This window comes from Culex pipiens, chromosome 3 (genome assembly GCF_016801865.2).
Source record: "Culex pipiens pallens isolate TS chromosome 3, TS_CPP_V2, whole genome shotgun sequence".
Lineage (NCBI taxonomy): Eukaryota > Metazoa > Arthropoda > Insecta > Diptera > Culicidae > Culex > Culex pipiens.
This window is the reverse complement of record NC_068939.1, coordinates 2,776,430-2,791,242: the sequence shown is the minus strand read 5'-3', so window position 1 is coordinate 2,791,242 and position 14,813 is coordinate 2,776,430. Positions and strand designations below refer to the sequence as shown.

At 39.0% G+C, this 14,813-nt stretch overlaps 1 protein-coding gene across 10 annotated transcripts in view; it reads left to right on the top strand.

The window, feature by feature from the left end:
- Positions 1–12,668, top strand: part of LOC120422995 (uncharacterized) — a 111,465-nt gene extending 98,797 nt beyond the window's left edge. For 5 of the 10 annotated variants that reach the window (XM_039586609.2, XM_039586605.2, XM_039586610.2 and 2 more), the window contains 6 exons: positions 186–534; positions 927–947; positions 1,090–1,341; positions 3,484–3,660; positions 3,746–3,786; positions 11,643–12,668. In XM_039586609.2, the coding sequence (XP_039442543.1) occupies positions 186–534; positions 927–947; positions 1,090–1,341; positions 3,484–3,660; positions 3,746–3,786; positions 11,643–12,549 (1,747 nt within the window). In that variant the 3' untranslated portion in view covers positions 12,550–12,668. Of the gene's footprint in view, positions 1–185; positions 535–926; positions 948–1,089; positions 1,342–3,483; positions 3,661–3,745; positions 3,787–3,997; positions 4,636–4,664; positions 4,681–11,642 lie in introns of those variants that run through there. The other 5 variants (XM_039586615.2, XM_039586606.2, XM_039586613.2 and 2 more) reach the window with 5 other exon arrangements.
- The last annotated feature ends 2,145 nt before the right edge of the window (positions 12,669–14,813 follow it).

Sequence of the window (14,813 nt, the reverse complement as noted above, 5' to 3'; positions counted from 1 at the left end):
ACTGTAAATTTCTTGAATTTATATTTACAGTTGACCTTAAAAAGGAAAAACAACTTCAAATTGTTGTTTTAAGTCGTTATTCATCATATTGAAAAAAAAAAATGTTTTGATAATATTAATGGACAACATTTTATATAAGGCTACTCTTCAATTAACTAATCATTTCTTTTCTCTCTATTTTCCAGATCTCAACTACCGGCCCGCGCCACCCGGCTGCTGACCCGACGCCTCCAGAACAATGCCACCCCAACCAACTGTGGCTCGGACAGTCCCCGCTCGATGGACAGCCTGCCGCGGCGAACGGCGGCCCTTTCGGCGGCGTACAAAACGGTCACCCTGAACCAGTTCAACAACAACAACAACAACAATAACATCAACGGCAGCGGCTTCAACAGCATGACCGACTCCGCGTCGACCGTTTCCAACTCGGCCGAGGATCTCACCCTGCTGGACAAATCGCTGCGCAACTCGATGCTCCAGGACGTGGTCCACTTTAAGAAGCAACTGGTGCGGCTTCGTCGGATCTTACAGGAGGTTTGTGGGGTTCTTTCTGTTTTTGTTTGTGATTTAAAAAAAACTATATTTGTGCACTTTTTAGTAGTAAAGCACACACCTCAAATGATGCATGAGTTGCGATGCAATGTGTATAATTATTTGTCAATTATTGTTATAATTATTATATATTATGTCTTGAAAGAGGCCCACCGTGTGAATAATACCATTTACTTGTTTATTTCCATATAGGTTTATGTGCGACTTGGTTTATTTAGTTAGTTACGTTTTTTTTTCTTCTCTTCTTTGTTTTATTTTCATATTTTCTTCATCCTTTCTCCCGTTCTTCCGTTCTACGTACCTGTGTCTGTGTAACCTGTTACCGTATTTTGTGTCTGCACGATATCCCAAAACAAAACTTTAAAAAATCTTAGGATGAAGAAAATTTGATGATGGTAGGTTTTTCGATTATAAATTGTAACCCCTCTTTTCTCCCTACACTGTATTAAATTTGCACCTCTCTTTTGGTCGTTCGAATTGTTTTCAAATTTACTAATCTTTACAACTGTTACAATCTTTCAATAAAAAAAACTTCAGACCGACACTCTCAACCCATTTGAGAATAATAATGGGCAATTCTTCACAACTGCTACTGCAACAACGAACGGCACCGGAAACTTGGTGGAGGGAGCGGCCACCGGAGGAGGAGGGTTAGGAGGACCCAGCAGCGTGGACAGCAAGCAGCAGGAAAACACCCTGATCAAAGAGTCCGGCGTGGTGGCCCTGGCCCTGCTCGAGGACCAGCGCCAGGAGCTGGCGGATCTCAGAAGACAGGTGGTTTACCTTCAGGTATTTGCACGTTCGATTTTCTTGTTTATTTTTGACTATATATCCATTTTATGAGATAGAAACAGTTAGCTCTAGACTAATTATGGTTCTCTTTTGGAAAAGTGCAAATATGATGGAACTAAACATATTTGCCAAATAAAAAAACAAAGCAAAGTTCCATCATGTTTGCTCAACCAGAGAAAACATGCTGCTGATTTTAAAAATGTTAAAGGCTTATAATTACACTTTGATTACCCGTTAACTTAAATTTTTGGATCAAAAAGGTAGTTGCTGTTTTGTTATGTCCCCCTTTGTTGGTTAAATCCACACTTTCTCTTTTAATTTGCCTTTCCATAATCACCTAACTTATTCTTTCCAATAATCAAAATTCTGGTTTTACGTAATAAATTTGCCGAAGAAAAAAAAATAAAAAAATACATTCAATAATCTAAATTTTAAATTAACATCGTTAGTCCAAACAATCCAAACAAAAATTATAAAGCAAAAATTCAAATTAAACAAGCTACGTTTATCTGTCTTTGACAGTCTGCTTTCGTTTTTTTCACACACAAAAAAATGAGCGCAACGCAAGTCACCCACACAGTCATTTGACTCACACCGCCTCTCTCATCCATGCAGAGCAAAAAAGTGAGAGAAAAAATGAAGAAAGAGCATGAACCGTCGCGTCGCGCGGCTGCTTGGGTTTCGATCTCGGCATTCCTTCGTTTCAACTTCGTGTGCGTTCAGTGATGGTCTTTTTCATAAAAAAAAACAATCATTACAAACGCGCTCATTAGGCATTCAACGAATTTTAAATTTGGGGCAATCACTGTCCATTGATCGTTTGCTTTTGAGCATTTGAAAAAAAAATCTCATCAATGAACCATTTTGTGTGAAATCCGACTTGTCTTTATTGATTTTTAGGACTGAAAAGGTTCCTTCATTTTGAAAATATCGTGAAATAATAATTTCAAAATCTTCTTTTTTACCTTTTTTATTACCAAAAAATAACACTAAAATCGTGTAAATGGCAAAACATCTTTCTTTTTTTCATTTATGGCAAGACAAAGTTTGGCTTCGGACTCGACTATCCGAAGCCTCGATTATCCGATGTTTCGATTATCCAAAGTTTGATTATCCAAAGGCGTGGGAATTCATATTTTTTACTTTCCTATTTTTAATATCAAATTCGAACTCTTCGACCCCATTTTAGTTAAATTTGAATGGTTGGTTGAAAATTGATAAAGGCATTTTTAAATATTTAATCACCGCCATTTAGCTGCCATCTTGAATTAAAGTCTTTTTAATTACATAGAGTTAAATTTAGTTTAATATTTAACTTGAAGTCAACAAACAAAAATACAACAACGAAAAAAAATGTCTGTTATCTTCGTCTTCTTTTTAAACAAAAAAAAGTCACTTGTTTTGAACTTCTATTGCAAAAAAATAGAATTTCAAATTTTGCCAAATAAGTCGGTGTGAGTATGTCACGCTTTAATTCTATTACAGCTGATTATAATAATTAAGATACCAGAAACCAGAATAAAATCGGTATCCCACTTGATTTTTCTAATTGTTGAGTTATTAGAACCAAAACACTTCATTTATCATATAGTTCACTCGAAAATGAATTACAAAAAAAAATGACCAGCCCTACTGCGTTGTGTTTACCAAAGAGTGGATTCTGAGAGCGGATCGCTTCACGGAATCTACAAGATAGAAGGATGCGTGGGCATACCGTAATACCACTCCCATTATTTGGTACTAAAAGTGATACACTATTTAATCGATTTAGCTTTATATCAGAAATAGTTTGAGATTTTACAACCAAATTTTGTTGCAAACACTCCTTTTTTCAATTTAATTAAATAATAAAAATTTAAATAATTTAAAATGTTGATATTTAAAATATTAGGGGAAGTTTGAACCAATACAAGTGAAAGATTTTAAAACCTTATAGTTTAATTTTCAACTTTTTTTTTAAATCATTATTATTTCCCCAAAATTTCAACTCTTTTAAATCGCTTCTCGTGACCGTTTAGCTCACCTCTCTAGAATCTCCTGAAATTTTTATCGTTTCTATACATATATATTATAATTGTCCGCCCAAAAACCCCCCTCAATTTTTGCACCCCTTCTTACTATCATTGTCGTCCCATTCAGGGCGAGATGACCGCCAAGGATCGCACCATCCGGCAGCAGCAGAACCTGATTGAAAAGTACGAAGCCGAACGGGAGAAGGCGGCATCGGCATCCGCGGGGGCGACCACCAACGGCGGAGACGCCGCGGACAAGCAGTCCACTATCGACACAATCAGCACAGCCACCCAGACTGAGAGGGTGAGTTTTAGCTTTTTTTTTTTGCTGATTTTTCGGAAGAGTGTCTTATGAATTGCTTTTTCTTCTTCTTTTTTCATTCTTACAGCTGAGGCCACTGTCGTTTGGCGGACCGGAAGGATTAGCCAGGTAATTATCGTCACCTTATTTACTCTCTTGTTTTATTTTGCCACTTTGGTTTTTCGTTCATATTTTTTCTCATTTTTTCGCTCTCTCTATCGATTTTCAATTAGTTTAGATGGTTTGACCTTCGCAATGCTAAATTCTTTTGTTTTTTTTATTCTTTTCTTTTCCTAACTTGGTTGTGTCTTTTTTTCGGCTTGGTTTTCCTTTCGTATAGAGCCATTTTCTGTTACCTTCCCCGTCGATCTCTGTTTGTGGCTGACTTTTTCCCCATTCGAAGCCTCACCGACTTTGAGTGTAGCCTCGTGAGGCGGATGGCGCGAGGATTTCGCGCCATCAGTCGACGGATCTCGCGCATGACGTGTCACGTTCTTTTACTTGTGCCACCGAATTTGTTCACTCGACTGCTAACCCCTCGGACAAGTTACATCGACTGGGCCCGGGTTGGACCCCGGCTGCAACTAATCACTGTTAGATTCACTAACTTTAACGAAATCCTTTTTAACACGATCAGACTCAGAATTGCTCAAGCAAGATTTTCGTGTCTTTGCTTTTATCGACTTTTTGTACGAACCGAACCACCTCCTTCAAACAGCCCTCAAACAGAAATTGATTCTTAGTTTTTGAGTGTTTTCCTTTTCGATAAATGTTGTAATCATTAACTTTCTACTAACCAAACTTCATCATCAATCTCTCAACACACATGCCGCTTGAAACTGTCTGGAACATGCTCAAACTCCTTCAAAACCCAAACAAAAAATCGCTAACCATCATCGCACCTTGTACCTTAACCAAATCCCACCTCCCTCCACGAAACTCTTCTCCGGAAAACCCCCCCGGTGCTGGAATCTGTGCACCACAAAATCAAACCCCCGCTCAAATAGGCTGCAGCTCGGACAGGTATTTCTTTGCGATGTCTTACTCTCATTCGTACTGCTGTGTGCTATCAATGTCATCTGTATCTTGCATCTGTTGCACAACCGGGGCCGGGACACGTGTCCGGCCTGGTCATCGCGATCGTGATGATGATTGGGACGGCCGCCGCCCCCGACACTCCCAAAAGTGCGACGAATGTGCGAAAATTTTCAAACATCTTATTGCTCTCTGAGTAATATCCCACCCAATCATACTGATATTCTTTGTACTTTTACGCCTTCCTTGTGCTAGTCGAGCAAGGTAATTATTTCTGGGTCAAGTTGTCATCATTTTCACACGCCTTTTGTCGTTAAACTGCAAGGAATATCATCTTCATCATATCATACACTTGATTTGGGAGTTCCTCCAAGTTGATAACAACTTTTGCTAAAATCTTGTTATTTGTACTTTGCTGCCATTCTATGCACAATTGTCTCTTTGTATTTTTTTTTTTACGATTTCGACTTTTGGTCACCAATTTGTAAAAAAGTGTACTTGTTCGGACAAACAGTAAAAACAAAATTTAGGTCTCTTTGTCCTTTCGCTATATTCCTACTGATAACTGTCCTAAACACGCTCCAATCGACAGAATTCATTGTAAGTGAGTTCTCTGCGAAAGAGTTTTTACCAATACGTGAAATTTACAACTTTATTAATCTGTCGATTAGAGCGTGTTCATTAGCGTGGCTCACGGATATATGAAAAATACAAAAGTGTTCAATTTCGAACGCCTCGCCCGGAATTTTGTAGCATTATAGCCCCAGAAGCTAGCCTGAAATTTTGAGCGCATTTGGTTAATGATAAGTTGTTCCACTTTTGACCTGAAGTTATTAAGAAATTCCAATAAATTTAATTTATTTATTTTCAACTTTTTAACTCTTCTTCTAGAAAGTTTTCCTATGCCCTATGATTTTTTCTCAAAATAGAGGTTTCTTATAGGTTTTGATCCGGGGAACAACTTTGTAGAACATCATAAAGCGCTAGGAATTAATCCCGGAAAGATACAGGCAAATTTTTAGAGCACGTTAAATTTGTTTTCCAAACTCCAAAAAATATCCTGTATCTTTTCGGGATCAATCCCTAGCGCTTTGCGATGTTCTACAAAGTTGTTCCCCGGATCAAAACCTATAAGAAACTTGAGAATAGGAAAATTTGATTGGGTTTTGGGAAATTTTCTCTAAGATGAGGTTAAAAGTGAAAATTTCCTATAGTAAATTTTTAGAAGTTCCATACTAACTTCAGGCCAATGGTGGAAGTACTAAACCTTAACCTAATGCGCTCAAAATTTCAGGCTATGTTCTAGGGCCATATTGCTACAAAATTCCGAGCGAGGCGTTCGAAATTGAACACTTTTGTCTTTTTCATATATCCGTGAGCCACGCTAGTGTTCATGGAGCCCAAATCTATCATACCATGACAAAACTGAAATGTTTACTGAAATCAACTTCAAAAATATCGAGTTCAGTAATTAGTGAATTTTATATACGCAACAGTTTGGTTTTGATTTACCTGTTATATAGCAGCAAGTGAATTACTAGTTTTGTAGCCCCAAACGTACCCACGGTGGCCGAGGTGGTACGCGGGCACAAAGATAAACTAAATTACAATTAAAAGGACGAGACTTGTCCGGTTGATAAAAACGCGTGTTTCTTGTTCTCTAACTAAACTGTAATGATTTATTTCCTCTTGGTGACAACTGTCAATCTTGCTCAACGCACTGTCACGACAGTCGAGGCTTGACAGGCTTGGCTGTCAACCGCGAGTCCAGTGGCGTGTGGAAAAGGTGCGACCATCCACTGTTTCAGTTGGCTCCAACATCCCCCCGCTTTAATTGAACTGGTACGGGTCGAACCACTGCAGGTTTCTTCAACCTTGAAGAACAGCATGGCACCGGTACCGATGGCGCAGGTCCGTTCCTTGACGACACGGACTGCTGGGGTGATCGTGATGTTGGTAAGAGGTTGTTGAGACAGCCAGAGCCCGAGCCCAAGAAACGTTCCAGTTTCCCCGGCCGCTGCGACCGCTATCTTCACAGTTCCTGGTCCTGGATCCCAATCGGCAGGACTGCGTGGCTGGGCAGCATGTGGTTCAATCTGTCGTCGGTCGGCCATCACATCGTTGCTTCGATCGTAGTCCACACCTGTTGACCGCTGCCTCTTGCTGCCAATGTACTTCGAATACACCGGATCATGTCGTGCAAACATTCGAGTTCGCTTCGTTCGCTCACTTGCAAGAGCTGATGACGGTGGTGATGGTGGCGGTTCAAACTCCAATTTTGTTCGAATGCGCTCCAAAATCTCTTCAGAAGGCGAAGCACAGCCGACACCCTGTCGGTTCCAAATGCTTCCGTACGCTTTCAGATAACCTCCCAGCACTTGCATGTGGATTTTGGTGATGCTCCTCCCCGCCTTGTTCTTACGCACTGCTAGCGGGTCATCGAGGTCATCAAGGAGACCAGAAATCCTCCACGGTCCAGCCAGCTTAATTTCAGTCAGCTGCTGCGACGCTTCCAACACTGCCGTCGTGCCTGGTTGTTGATGTTTGTACTGGCGACGAGATTTGTACTTGCATTGGAGCCGCTCACCTTCCTCCCGCACAACCAGAAAACGCTCCGGACTGGCCACGGGTGAGAAGAACAGATCTTGCTTGAGCTGGTTCAGCACTTCATCCAGGGGTCGATACTTTGCGGTTGTTCGGCGTTCCGCACTCCGGAACCCAGGTACCACGTCCGCTGCCAGCTCTCTGTCGACGAAACTGCTCAAACAGCCGGAGTCCACCTTCATCACCGCCTTGAAAATACCACCGATTGGAGATGAGTTGCCACCCTGTTGCGAGATGTTTACGTTCGACAACTGCGATGGTCCGAAACCGTCAGTCGTGTCGCAACCAAACAACTGCTCACGTGTCGCCCGGGCCAGACCAACGAATGTCCACCCGCCGACGGTCATCTCGTAGTAAAACTTCCCGTCAACCTCCTCCAGCTGGGCCGCAACCGCTTCCGCTACGGATGTTGACATCGGCTGACAGCCGACTTTGCGCCACGTTCCGGTCGATGCTTTGGTGGTGGCAGATCCCGTGTCAAGATTTACACGAGCCGACTTGTTATTTACAATCGGCACAAACTTACGGCGATCTCCATCACTACCCGTGTTGACACCCTCATCGATCGAACTGGCGCTGTTGCTTTCCGGCTGCTCGAACCTAACCTCCTCGCTGCTGCAGTTGCCCACCGAGTGGCTCATTTTTGCGCACTTCTGAGCCTCCGAGTGCGACGAAACCTGCTCGTTCACCGCCGCGACGATGTTTCGCAGAATGTGGCCTTGGCGCTGCATAAATTCCAGCTGCTGCTGCTGAATCCGTGCCAGCTGAAGTCTGACCACCTCGTGTTGCTGCCGAAACATCTCGTGCACATAACCTCGCTGTTGTTCCAGCAAGCGTTGGAGTTCTGGCGGAGGATGGAGAGGAGAACGGATGAACGCCTGCTGATGTTGCCCCGCCGCGACTTGCCCGTCCGGCACCGGCTGCTGCTCCACTGGCGCAACGCCGCCCGGCATCTGCTGCTGCTGACCCGCCGGCTGCTGGTCCATGGAGGACGCACCGTCCATCTCGCGTCCGGATCTTCCCCGGAGAAAACTTTTCCGCGTGGGCGAAATTTCGACCGAGAAAACTCGGTCAAAACAATCACCGAGTCGCCACTTTTGTAGCCCCAAACGTACCCACGGTGGCCGAGGTGGTACGCGGGCACAAAGATAAACTAAATTACAATTAAAAGGACGAGACTTGTCCGGTTGATAAAAACGCGTGTTTCTTGTTCTCTAACTAAACTGTAATGATTTATTTCCTCTTGGTGACAACTGTCAATCTTGCTCAACGCACTGTCACGACAGTCGAGGCTTGACAGGCTTGGCTGTCAACCGCGAGTCCAGTGGCGTGTGGAAAAGGTGCGACCATCCACTGTTTCAGTTGGCTCCAACAACTAGAAAATTGATAACTCGCTAACTAGGCTTTGATAACTCGTTACATCTGGGACGATCTAGCGTACACAAGAGAACGAATAATGTGTAAATTTAATTTGCGTTTTCATAATCTTTTCAAAAATAATTCCAGAGTTTTTTTTTTAAATAGGTCCTATAAACATATGAAGCACAATAGCTTATAGGACCTTTTAAAAAAAAACTCTAGAGTTGTTTTTAGCCCTTTCAAAGATTATCCTTGATTATAAAAATACAAAATAATTTTTAATAAAAAAAATACGAGCAGAAAAATTTACAAAGTTTTTAATTCTTAACATCGAAGCTCGGACCATTAGTTTTCAAAAACATGAGTTGATTTGACAACAATGAGAAAACCTCATTTTTTCTGTTTTTTACCTTCGTATCAAAAAAGTTTAAAAAAACAAAATGTAGGAAATTTTCTAAGCTCTTCCAAAGTATTATTTTCAAAAATGAACAAACAAGCTGCTACTTTTATAAATAATGTGCATTTTATCAAAACATTAATTAAACTTTTTTTATTTTCTGAAAAGATGGCATTTTATGTCCCCTAAATAATAATAAAAAGAGTGTTTTAAGTGACAAAAAATGATTCTGAAAATCCGCAGGAGTTTTGTTTCGTGTATTTTTACGGCGAAATTCCTATACATAGGGGAAATTCTCGTATGTTTGGCAGGTTAAGCACTCGCTCCTAATTCCATCCAATATGCTGATTTTAACTATTCAAACAACTAATTTTGAAAAACTTTTGATAGAAACTTGCTTGCTCACTTCTTATTGAGCTATTTATCACTCGATATCAGTTGAAAACGCTTTTAATTAGCTTTAATTGAATGTCAAAGTTCCGACCTGCCAACATTAGAGGCACGCTGGAATTAGATGCTGTTCCCCTAATTACAACTGTTCCAAATATTCAAATTTCTGCAAAAGATACATTTTTTTTTTAATTTTACTTACCGTTTTTGTATGGATAGCCGTCAAAATTGTATGAAAAATTATAAAAAATCGTCATCAGGGAAACTCCCTGGCTCGATTTAGCCAAAATAAGTAACTGTACCAATTTGGAGCCAAAGCGACCTTTAACGCTTTAGATCGTCAAAGTTTGGAAAACACTTTTCATACAAAAACCTCTTATTTAAGAGCGAGTCCACGAGCAAAGCATACCCATCTCGCATCGACCTCACCAATCTGCCTGAAATTTTCAGGGGTTGTTTGTACATATAAAAATAGCATCTGGCCAAAATATGAGCACTCTAGGTCAACGGGAAGTGGGGCAAATCGGGACACAAAGTTTAAAGGTTCAAAAACGTCAAAAATCTTAAAAAGGCTATAACTTTGGCAAAATTCAATTAAATTTCAAAATTCAAAATGCATCTGAAAGGACTCAAAAAATGCAACAAAATGCCGGATAGAGCATCCCGATTGTTTAAATCTAAAGGGAGTTATTGGCATTTTAGTGAAAAAATAGCATAATCAACATACATAAAAATGTTTATTTTGAAATTATGAGGCTGCTTTTTTCTGGTGTCATCTAGTATCCTTGGAAACGGGCTTGATTTTTAATAAATGTGAATCGAAGATTTTTTTTAATTGAAAATTCGGCTATTATGCCAAATCAAGTATTCCGAGAAAAACGCGTTTTAGTGTTTGACACCAAATCTCCGTCAAGGCAATTTCCCATAAGAGTGGCATATTAGCCTTTTGGTTTTTCGCATTGGATGCAAAATCTAAACACTATTTTAGTGAAATTCAAGTTTCAGAAGATGCATTGGAAGATCCTCTACCACCTGGTGCTAATATCTCGTTTTTGCCAAAAGTGGATATTAGCCATTTTTTCAATGGTGGGCAGTGTTGTGTTTATTTAAAAAGGTATCTTTTTCGTGCTAGAGTTTGAAATGTTGCAAAATCTAGTACCAGAGACATAAAATTTAAAAATGAGATTTTTCGAAGAAAAAAAACTAGAATACATTCCAAAATCATTTTTGGGTCCACAACTAATTTGAGATCGAAAATGATAATTTAAAAATATATCCGGAAAACATGAGAAAAAATTCTACAATTTCATTTTTTATAATTGTTTATCAAGACAGCTGGTTGCTATGGAACATCCAGTTTAAAGTTTTTTTTGCGAAAATGATTTTTTCCCGGTGTCACCAAATAATCTCTTATTTTTCAACTCGCAATATCTTCGGAACTATTGTTTTGATCTTCAATTTAAAAAACGAAATTTGTGCTCATTGCCATAAAAATAAATGTGATTTTTAATTCATTTCGGCCGATATACAGTTTATTCCGTTTATACTAGCAGGCTATCGTAACCAATAAAGTAAAAAAAATACAAACTTTACAAAATTAACACGAATGTGATTAATTTTTCATGTTAAAATGAAAAAAATTTAGCTTTATAAAGTGAATAATATTTTTTTAAATCATCATCATTGAACTAGGCCGAACTGCTTTTTTGTAGTAAAAGATTTGCAAAATTCATGATTTAGTTCAATTTGGTTGACAATGTCACGTTAGAACTATTAGAACCGCACCTTAATAAAATGTTCAAGAAACCTCAAATATTACGTGACTTAAATGTATAGAGAAATTTAAGAAGGGTTTTTTTTTTTATTTTATGATGGTATTTGAATTAATAGTTGATTGAAGATTGAAATAAAATATAAAAAAATGTCTGGGTTAGTTTAACATTTTCACGTTTCGTGACATTTTCGTTAAATGTTAAATGCTTTGCACTTTTCCTAACAAAAATTTCAATTTCAAACGTAAAAAATCGCATTCAAAAATCAAACATTCGAAAAAACGTTGTACCGTTCATCGGTCTAACCAACGTGGTTTTTATTTTGCAACTCAATGTGATGTTCTAACTCCATTATAACTCATCGGAAGCTGTGTCTCCAATTTAAATCCAACCAAACTAACTCCCGTTCCAAAAATTTCCATCCACAGTCGCAGTGAACCGCCCTCGCCATCCCACGGTCCAGCCGTCCGCAACGGGCTCCGATCTCCAGCAACCAACCACCATCATCACCATCACCCACATCACAATGGTAACAGCTCACCAGCGGCAACTTCGCTGGCCCTGGCCACGACGACGACTCCAGCCAGCCCCCAGCGCTCGGCCGCGTTCAACCTTAAGCCAAAAACGCAAATTTCGTCCGTCTACACGCAGCTTTCTTCCATCAAGCACTCCACCCACAACGGCAGCTCAACGGCGACCAACGGCTCGACGACGACGACAATGGCCACCATGGCGCACCACAAGCGGTCCTCGCTGGGCGCATCCAATGGGAATCTGTGCAGCGCCAGCTCCGTCGTGTCGACCGCCTGCAACGGTGGCTCGTCATCGCCAAACAAAACGGTCCGCACGACTCACATTGGCAACGTGCTGACCTCGAGTAAGCTGAACCAAAATGGAAGCAACGGCGCAACGCCAAGTTCACCGCCGCCGGTCAACGGCACCAAGCTGCTCAAGACTTCGATTCGAACGCAGTCCTCGCCGCGCCATCATCCGGCCACGCCAAAGCGAACCTCCGCCATTAAACCGCCGTCGTCGTTTGGTGGAACCTTCCCCGAGGCGTCCTCCAAGTCCAAATCGGCGCCGGCCACGCCGATGGTCGAACGCGTTCCCGTTCAGATTGTGATTGATGCCGCCGTCGACGACGACAAAGAAGATACCAACAACAACGAGAATGGCCACAATGGTGGTGGTGGTGATGATGCTGGGGAAGAGGAGAAACACGTGGCCGAAACGGAACTGGACGCGATACACAATAAGATCAATAGTCTTAAACTAGCAAACGGATTGACTGGATGTAATGATAGTAGCTGTAAGGAAAGTAGTTTAGTTAACTAGTTTAGTAAGAGAATGATTATTTATATATTTAAATAAATCAGCTGGAACATCTTAACACAATTAAGACCTATAAATGAATGTGATCCAATAATCTAAATTATAAACCGCTTACAAACAGATATCTACTCAAAACACACACTAAACAAGAATCACTTAAACAAAATCAGCAAAACCAACTATACTACTCACAAAACCAAACAAGTAAAAAAACGCAGCTTACAAGCAGACGCAAAACTCTAACTAACCAGTCAAGGTTGTTAACGATAAAATTATCGTTATCGTTATCTCGGTAATTTTGTCGGCGATAATGTTATCGACGAGAACGGACGATAACTCATTTTCAATATATTTCTAAAATTGACCTAATCCAACCAAATAATGTGAAATTTGCAAGCTTTCAGCGGTATATGTACTTCGGCAGGAACCGGTCAAGAAAAATTTCAAATGGGCAGCAGCGGCAGCGAAAGAATGCCAGAGAGGGTGAAGAAAAGCCCTAAGAAATCGTTCTCTCTCCTTTGTTTGTAAAACCATTTCTTGGCTACTTTTCTTGTGAGGTGCGTATTGGCCCGTCACTAAGATTTGTTTTCTTTATTGATAATAAGGAAGTTTCAAAGAATTAATACTCAAAAACAATAACAAGATGTCGTATTTTTCCAAAATTCTCAAATATTCATAATTTGCAATATGGATATCAAGCGAAGCAAAACTTTGTATGCGTTTTCACTTATTTATTTTTTTATTTTTTTTTTTTTTTTTGTAAGGTATTGAAATTTCCAAAAAATATCGCAATTTGTACTAAATACCGTATTTTCTCAAAAATAGTCGAATCTAGAAAAAAAATTGTATAAATTTTTCACAAAATTCCGTGTTTAACCGAAAAATACTCACAATTTTATAAATCACAACAATGTGGGTTGCAAACGAATCGAAGGTGTGTACGCATCACGTTTTTAAAGTGTTTTATTAGTAAAATACTCAAAATTTCACAAAATACCATATTTTTTTTGAAAATGCTCAAATTTCGATGAATATGAACAAATGAACATTTTTAAGCATTTGCACTTCATCATTTTCTTATTTATTTTTTTTTAAATGCTAAAATTTTCATAAAATATCGTATTTATCGAAAGAACTCAACTTTTCATAACTTGCAAATTGGGTATCAAACGAATACCAAAATTTTAGCTAAATACCGTATTTTGGGGAACCGTGGGGAATTTTTGTATAAATGTTTACTTAATTAGAGGTTTGTTTGCAAAATACTAAAATATCCACTAAATTCTATATTTTTCGAAAATATTCAAATTATGATAATTTGCAATAGTGGTATCAAACATAGCAACATTTTTTAAGCATTTCTCGAGTTTTTTTTTTTTTTTTTGAAAAGGTCCAATAAACCAAATTTCCAGTTTTGCGTTTTGGGTGTTTTTGAAACCGCCTTGAGTCAGGGGTATTAAAAAACACCCAAAAAGCAAAAACTGAAAATTTGGTTTATTGGACCTTTTAAAAAAAAACTCCAGGTTCGCACTTTACCTTTTTTTGTAAAATACTATGTTTTTCTAAATTATCGTATTTTTGGAATGTAATCAGATTTTCATAATTTACTTAATACTTAATATTTTTACAAGATACCATATTTTCTTGAAAATACTCGAATCTAAAAAAAAATTATATGACTTTCATATCACTTTTATAGAGGTTTGTTGCTATAACTATAATTATGAATATTTAAGTTTTTCACAAAAATCTGTATTTATGAAAATTTTAGTATTTTATGAAAAAAAAAATCGCCTTTGATACCATATTGCAAAATTATTTTTTCAGTATTTTCGACAAATCACGCAATTTTGAGAAAATTTAAGTATTTAAAGCAGGCCTGCCCAATCTTTTGGCTCAATTTTCACATTTTTGACCGTCAAAATTACAATTGCCCATTTTTTCATGGTTTATTCAATGGGATTGGTTCTCAGATGACAGACAAGTGAACATAAAATTGACAAAAGTTTTTAAAAATATTTTTGCTAGTTTATTTCTGTAAGGTTTCAGTAAGAAATGGTAAGACCCGCGGGCCGGATTGAATTTTGACGTGAAATGCAGATAAAAACGATTTGTAAAAACATTTGTTTAACTTTTGGAAAAGTGATGTTCACTGGACCGATTCCATCAAATAAACCGTGAAAAAAATAACAATTGTAATTTTGACGATCAAAATTGTGAAAATTGAGCCAAAAAGGTTTGGCAGGCCTGATTTCAAGTTTGATGTC